The sequence below is a fragment of the Gobius niger genome (assembly GCF_951799975.1).
Source record: "Gobius niger genome assembly, chromosome: 2".
NCBI classification, from domain to species: Eukaryota; Metazoa; Chordata; class Actinopteri; order Gobiiformes; family Gobiidae; genus Gobius; species Gobius niger.
In genome coordinates, this window is record NC_136853.1 from 23,962,408 (window position 1) to 23,970,348 (window position 7,941).

General features: G+C 56.7%; 1 protein-coding gene across 1 annotated transcript; it reads right to left on the reverse strand.

The window, feature by feature from the left end:
• Positions 1–2,263: 2,263 nt before the first annotated feature.
• On the reverse strand, positions 2,264–5,384 carry LOC306959220 (uncharacterized protein). The gene is made up of 2 exons (XM_079551269.1): positions 4,669–5,384; positions 2,264–2,989 (listed from the first exon to the last, which is right to left on the reverse strand). Exons 1-2 carry the CDS (start codon positions 5,341–5,343, stop codon positions 2,315–2,317), a joined length of 1,350 nt encoding a protein of 449 aa, XP_079407395.1. The 5' UTR covers positions 5,344–5,384; the 3' UTR covers positions 2,264–2,314.
• Positions 5,385–7,941: the final 2,557 nt, after the last annotated feature.

Consider the following 7,941-nt stretch of genomic DNA (forward strand, 5'->3'; position numbering starts at 1 on the left):
TGATGGTGCGTGAGGAGCCTGGATCAGCTGCTTGAGATCAGGGATCATCCCTATCTATTTAAGAATGATGCATACAATCCCACCAACAAGGTTCACCATGAGGTAGTCACCATCATGACAAAATCAATGAATGCTGGGGAAGCGCCCATGGTTCAAGAGCCAGCAAACGTTAAAACTGTATTAAGGTGACAATAAGCTCACAAAAATGAAGATACACGTTTAAAACACAGGCAGATTTATGTCATGCAAGTGCAATGATGGACTAGAGCAAGTTTTGACATTTCCATTAGATGAATGAGGAAGCTGCAGCTGCAGCTGTAGCTGACAGACAATCCAAAACAAAAGAGTTACAGCACAGTTTTCTCTGAACAAAAGGGAGGAATGACAGGAGGAACAGCAGACATTCTTCTGGACAAAGACATTGATGTCTTAACATAAATGATGATGGCCTGAGTAATACAGGTTATTTCCCCACATGCCATTACTGTGTGCGTGTGAGGGTAAGTTGGTAAAATAAAACGAGAGTAAAGGAACGGGAAATCAGTTATTTGTTTCCGCGTTTGGCACCAGCGTAATTGCGCAACATCAACGCACACATTGACCCACGTTCAAAACTACTTTTAACGCACACACGGCTTACTCCATAAAGTTGCTGCCGAGACAGCCACGTAACCATATGTCTCCCTAATTCAAAGTGACAGGTTCCTGGATAAATAGATTACCGAGCTGTTCAGAGCAACAGCGTTGAGGTAATGCTAGCTCGAGCGTATACGAGGCCAAAACAATATGAAACGTGCTGCTCCCAAGTGCATTAAGATGGGCCAGTGGGTTGAGATAAACCTACAAAAGTTGGCTTTAATGATTTGACAGATCGCTGCAGCGCGAGTGTTGAACGTGACACATATGCAGTCTGTCGTCACCTGGCAGAGCAGCAGCAAATTCTGGGTTGTTTTTACTCCAAGAAACTTTTGCGCTTGGCTAATTAGTGGAGGCTCTTAGGGCTGCGTAAATGGCAAAACACTGAAACTTGTTAACTTACTTTTTTTCAGATGTCATCGTGGAAAAGTGGCTTTTGGTGTAGTTTCGATCGACCGGATCGGGTTTAGAAAACGCTGCAGCAGCAGACGCGTCTTTCAAGTTGACAAAGTGAAAAAGTCGAGTTCCTGGAGCGATCTGGCTGGTGTAGCTTCATCAACTCTAACCATTAAACGAAAGTGTAATGCACGATCCTCATATCGCAGCACAAGATATCAACTTGTGCCGAAGAAACATCTTGATCGATAATGCTCAAAGTGTGGAGAGACTCCGAGCGCAGCGTCTTTTTTTCCCATATTTAAAGCACCATCCCTCCTCCTACGTGACGCGTCGGAGGGGGGGTGGAGGTCACTAAGTCGCGTACTCCTCCTGAGGGACACAAACCCGGAGTGTGTTTATTCATACACGCAGGTAGGGCGGTGTGAGCCAACTTGTTAAAGTCTTTATTGCGCACCGTAGCGTAAATCTAAGTTACCTATGTAACTATAGTTCTACGAAATGTGTGCGCCGCCCTTAGGCTGCGCTATTGCATATCTCTCGGAAGCGCCAGCTTCCCGCCCTGAGAGGATCAAAGAACTGACCGCTCCAATCATACTTGGGGTCCATTCACCCCTGACCCCTATAAAAGGGGGACTCTCCCTTCAATCGTCTCCTTTGAACTCAGCCATCGAAGAGAGGTCGTGCCTGCTGGGCCCGTAGCTAAGGGCGGCGCACACATTTCGTAGAACTATAGTTACATAGGTAACTTAGATTTCTACTTCAATTGTGTGCTTGCCCTTAGGCTGCGCTATTGCATAAAGCAACGCGCAGCCGTGGCCGACCAATGTACTCCCAGCAGGCATGGTCTCGCATGATTGGAGCAGGCCCGTGGCAACTCTATGCATCCCAGGGAGCGGCTCAACGCTCCCTAGGTAGCAGGGGCTCACGGGCAGGGTGAGGGGCAGCCGATAGCCGTTAACAACGCCAGAGCGCCTCACCCCGGAAAAAGACAATCGGGGGACGCCTGCACGAGCCGCCTCTCCCAAGAGCGCTAGTGCAGACTCACCCCTGATAACAAGGGTGTCCGAAGCCGCCTCTCCCAAGAGCGCTGGCACCCGAGGAAAAGATATGGTCCAGTTCGGCCAGGCCGCCTCTCCCAAGAGCGCCTGAGGCACCGAACCGACCATGCAGGAAAAACAGGAGCTCAGAAGCGTCTCTCCCAAGAGCGCAAGAGCACCAAGAAGGCCAAACCAATCCAGGTCATTCCCTCCCAAACCACCATAGGGTTGAGGGGGGGAATTCATGACCGTCCATCACCCAAAACTGCGTGGGCAACTGAACCAGTAGCAACGTCCTGCAGATATGACTGCACAAACGTTGAAGAGGACGACCAAGAGGCTGCCATGCAGACCTCCTCAATCGAAGCGCCATGGAGCAGTGCCGTAGAAGCTGCAACCCCACGTGTGGAGTGTGCTCTGACCACTGCTGGCGGAGGGAGTCCTTGTGCCTTATATGCAGCGCGGATGGCAAGGCATATCCAGTGGGCCAATCTTTGGGAGGACAGCGGAGCACCTTTGTTCCTGACCCCAAAGCCCACGAACAATTGATCTGAGCGTCTGAAGCTGGCAGTCCGCTCAAGATAGTGGCGTACCGCTCTGATCGGGCAAAGGCGGTTTCGCCGCTCATCCTCCGCCGACGCGTGCGGAGGGGGGAAGAAGGGCCTAATTCTGATCACCCTGGACCTGAAGGCGGACGTAATGACCTTCGGTTGAAAAGCCGGGTTGGGCCAGAGTTCCATCAACCCATCACCCTCAGGGAGTGACATGCAGGAAGAGTGCACAGAGAGTGCACAGAGATCACCCATCCTCTTAGCCGACGTTAGCGCTAAGAGGATCGCAGTCTTGTAGGACAGACAGTCCATCCCTGCCTGGCGAATGGGTTCAAACGGGGGCCCCGAGAGGCCCTCCAGTACTGTCTGAAGGTCCCAGGTCGGAACCGACCGGCGCACGGGCGGTCTAAGCCTACGAACGCCCTGAAGAAACCGCTTCACCAAGGGGTGACTGCGAGCAGTGTGGACTCCGAACCCCACATGCCCGGTAACGATGGCCGCCGCAAAAACCCCTAGGGTTGAGGCGGCCCTGCCTCTCTCCAGCAGACCCTGGAGAAAACTCAGTACATCCTGTATAGAACAGGATGTAGGGTCCAGGTCCCTCTCTGAGCACCAATCAGAGAAAAGACGCCAACGGACCCTGTAAGCCCTGGTCATAGACGGGGCCCGAGCACCCTGAATTGTGGCAACAACTGAAGAGGGGAGGCCAAGGTTTAGCAACTTCCCCCGTTCAGCCTCCAGACCATCAGTCTGCGCCCCAGTACCGGACGGGACAGGAGGGCCCCCCCTGCCTGAGTCAGAGCGTCCGGTCTGTCTGGGAGGGGCCACGGATCCCCTTGCGCCATTGATACCACGTCGGGGTACCACCTGGCACTCGGACTGTCTGGGGCTATGAGCAGGATGAATGTGCCCTCTGTCCTCACTCTGTGAAGAAGAGGTGCAATGAGGCGCAGGGGCGGAAACGCGTAAAGCAGGCCGGACGGCCATGGTCGATGGGCCATGGCATCCACGCCGAGAGGAGGCCCGTCTGTTGACCTGAGCGAGAACCAGAGTGGGCACTGTGCGTTCTCTGCATTGGCGAAAAGGTCGGCCACTGGTCTGCCGAACCGGAGCCACACCTCCGCCGCGACCTCCGGTGCCAGGCCCCATTCGTCCCGTAGGGCGCCCCCTCTGGACATCCTGTCCGCGCCGACATTGCGAGACCCGGGAATGTGGCGCGCTTTCAGAGAGGCCAGGCGGATGCTCGCCCAGTTGAGCACCTCCGCTGCCAGCCTGTGGAGAGCGGGGGACCTGGTCCCCCCCTGCCTGTTCAGGTAGGCCACCACTGTGGTGTTGTCCGACCGAACTAACACGTGGCGACCCTGCAGATGGGTGGCAAAGTGTAGGAGGACTTTCTGCACTGCCTCCATCTCTAGGAGGTTGATGTGTCTCGGAGACGGGGGCCAAACACCGCTCGCCGTGAGATGGCCCAGTACTCCGCCCCAGCCGGTCAGGGAGGCGTCTGTGAACACCTCCGTGTAATGGAGCACGTAGCCCATTTGGACCCCCCGATGGAGGCGCTCGGGGTCCAACCAGAATTCTACGTCGGACCTTGCGGCGGGGGACAACCGCACCCGCGTCAAGTCCCTCACACGGCGGGACTCGAGGCGTGAAAACCAGCATTGAAGGCCTCTCATATGCAGCAGACCCAGTTGAACCACCGGGTGGGCTGATGCCATCATGCCGAGCAGGGAGCGGATTCGCCGTGGTACAATCCGCGGACCATCCAACACCCGTAGACCCAGATCCAGAATCACCGACTGCCTTTCCAGGGAGAGGGAGGCCCTCATTCCCTTGGAATCCAAGCGCAAACCCAGATAGACCAATTCCTGGGTCGGAGCCAATCGACTTTTCTCCCGATTGACAACCAGCCCCAGCCGAGAAATGTGCCTCAGCACAGCGGCCGTGTGGGCTTCGGCCTCCAGTGGGGAGGAGGCCAGAATAAGCCAATCGTCGATGTAAGTCAGGATTCTGAGACCCTGACGGCGAAGCGGCTCCAGCGCTACCTCCACACACTTCGAGAAGGTGCGTGGGGCGAGGGAGTAGCCAAATGGGAGGCGGCAATACTCGTAGCATTTGTCCCCGACTGCGAACCGGAGAAACTTCCTGTGCGCTGGGACAATGGGGATGTGGAAGTATGCGTCCATTAGGTCCACTGAAGTCATCCAATCTCCGGGCCTGACGCATTGCAGCAGCTGCTGCACCGTGAGCATGCGGAAAGGCCTCTTCACAATGTAGTGATTGAGAACCCGTAGGTCCAGAATGGGCCGCACACCGCCGCTCTTTTTGGGAACGAGGAAATACGGGGAATAAAACCCCATCCTCGCTCTGAGCGGCTCCACCTCTGCTATGGCGCCGCGCCGTAGCAGAGAAACCACTTCTCTTGTGAGCGCCGCTGTCTCGGCTGCGCTGCGTAACCTTGTCTTGAGGATACCGCGAAAGCCTGGAGGTCTCCGAGAGAATTGTAGAGCGTATCCCCTTCTGAGCGTTCTGTCCAGCCAGGGCGCTCTGAGGAGCCCTGTGTCTTTCCAGACCTGGTAAAACTCTGTCAGGGGCCGTACCACGACACTGAGTGAGAGTGGGTAAACGGGCCCGCCCACAGGCTCCGCTCTCGGCGGTGAGCCGCAGCGTGGGGGGCCCTGCCCGAAAGGGCTGACGCTCCCGGGAGAGAACAGACTCATCGGCCGAGGAAAGAGCGCGCTCAGATCTACGCTTCTTAGCGGGGATTTGAGAGCGCGTGGGGAGTGTAAGGGAAGAGGGTCTACACATAGACTTACACCGCTGCCCCGAGGCTTTTAGAGAAGCATGCTGACGAGCTGCAACATCATGGGGGGCTAACGTGCCTGACATGTCATACCGCCTTTTTCCTCTCCCGCTCCTCAGCGGCAGAGAGCGGGAGCGCGGAGACGAGCACTGAGCAGAAGTATGAGAGCCAATCACAGGCCTTACTTTGCTCGAGCCCCCTCTTTCTTCCACGTTCGCTGTCTTACGTACAGTCGACCAATCACTGTCGAGGAACAGCGCATCACAGCTGGGTCTCGCTGTCAGAGCAGCAGTTTGCCCACATTCACTCATGTGAGACAGTGCGCTCGCGTTAGCGAAAGCCGCGGTGACACGAGGGCTAGCTCCATCCGCAGCCCGAGTGCAAGAGTCAGAGCGCGTTACACACGCGTCCTTGACAGGCAGCGGAGCTGAGCGGCAAGGAGCGTTCAGCGGGGCCCCCTGAGCCCTGCTGTAACGGGCCGAGCGGCCTATATTCACGTCTTTAAATCCCCCTCTTCCTCCCCTGAAGCCCGGAGCTGGACGGCGGTCACGCCTCGGGCTGGGATCATCGCTGCGCCGACGATCCGGAACCTGGGGGCGTCGAGGAGCTGCACGTGAGGAGGACGCGGGGCCTCGACGAGGGGGAGATCTGCCGCTTCTTCCTCCTCGTTCGGAGCGCCGGCGTGAAACAGAGCCCTGGTCACGCTGAGGACGGAAATGATGGGCCAGTTGAGCGGAGGCTTTAGCGGCGGTCTCCAGTCGGTCCACCATAGCCTGGATGCCAGGACCGAAGAGGGAGGACTGGTCGAGCGGCAAGCTCAGGAGACTGCGTTTGTCCGCCTCCTTCAGCGTGGACAAGCCCAGCCAAAGATGGCGGCAGCCGACCTGCGCTGCGCACATGGTCCGTCCACCGTCGAGGGCAAGAGCCTGTGACATGCGGGCGAAGGCCGCCATGGTGGTCTCCGCCTCCTCGAACTCTTCGCGGGACAGCTGGTCACGACCGCGGATGAGTTTGTCCAGAGAGGCGGTGAGCAGGGCCATATTGTTAGCTAACGCCACGACTTGTGCAGCGTTAGCGTAACAGCGGTTAAGGATGGAAGCTGTGAACCTATCCCGCTCTGAGGGAAGGTCCCCTCTACCGCCGGGCCAGAGAGAAGAGGACGGGAGAAGGGACATTCTAATCCCGTCCTCGATGGCGGGGACGCTCTTCGGCTGGCCCCATCCTTCCACAGTGGCGTACACACCGTACGCTAGTGCCGGAGTGCGGGCAGAGTACGGACTGCCCCAGTCACGCGTAGCGTAGTGGAGGAGGGAATCCACGCGAGGGGCAACGACCACCGGTCGCTGCCTGTCGCGGGTGTTGCCAAACAGGACGCGGAACCGATCCGCCGCTGGAGCTGGGGGCTGCGGAGGCATCGTCAGCTCCATTCGAGCCGCAGCTGAAGTGATGAGGCCCGGGAGACGATCCATGGGGTAACGCTCCCGCGGCTGCATCTCCTCTGAGAAAAGAGAGAGCGCGTCTTCATCAAAGAAGCGCTGCTCATCATCTTCATCGTCCGCAGCCCAGTCCCTTCTCGGGACAGGCGGAGGCGGCGGGCTCCGCTCCCGCGCCGGGGAGACCGGCGGTGGGCTCCGCTCCCGCGCCGGGGAGACCGGCGGCGGGCTCCGCTCCCGCGCCGGGGAGGCTGGAGCCGGGGAATCCCCGCTCGAAGTATCCGATTCCTGATCGGATAACTTTTGAGAGGCAGGGGCCAAAAAGGCGCGGCGACGCTCGCGCTCCTCCCGAGGGAGCGCGAGGCAAGCGGCACAGGAACCGTCATCTGCAGAGTGGCGCCGGCCCAGGCAGAGGAAGCGGCAACCGTGCTGATCCCCCGCGAGGAGCGGCGCCGTGCAGGACCCGCAAACCCGCTGCTTGACGCCGGAGGGCGACGGGGGTTCAAGCGAAGGTATGCGGTGAGTCATCTTCGTCAAATCTTGAAGTCTTCGTCAATTCTAAAAGTCGAGAATCCAATTCAGAGCAAAGCTGAGAGAAAAAGGAGACGATTGAAGGGAGAGTCCCCCTTTTATAGGGGTCAGGGGTGAATGGACCCCAAGTATGATTGGAGCGGTCAGTTCTTTGATCCTCTCAGGGCGGGAAGCTGGCGCTTCCGAGAGATATGCAATAGCGCAGCCTAAGGGCAAGCACACAATTGAAGTAGAATCTACATTCATTAAAAACTTGAAAAATTAAATATCCTTTGAAACTTTTCGAAGAAGAAAAAACGACAACAAAAAGCATTATTTTACAGACTGACATCGTATCAGCCGGCACTTATATTAATCTATGGATGATATATGGACAATATGGATCAACATGGGCGACGCGGCCGACACCTAGTGGAAGAACTAAGACATAACGCAAACCTATTGTCTGTAGCACATTATTACTACACAGAAGAAATCACGAAACCGCACTTTCTGGAAATACACGTTTAAACACATTTATATGACATTGTTCATAAATACAAAAGAAGTCA

Excerpts from the sequence above, each read along its gene's own strand:
- LOC306959220 (XM_079551269.1), bottom strand. The coding sequence starts at position 5,343 with ATGAGTCTGTTCTCTCCCGGGAGCGTCAGCCCTTTCGGGCAGGGCCCC. Across the intron at positions 2,990-4,668 it reads CCTTCTCGAAGTGTGTGGAG|ACAGTACTGGAGGGCCTCTC; the intron begins GTAGCGCTGGAG and ends TGGGACCTTCAG.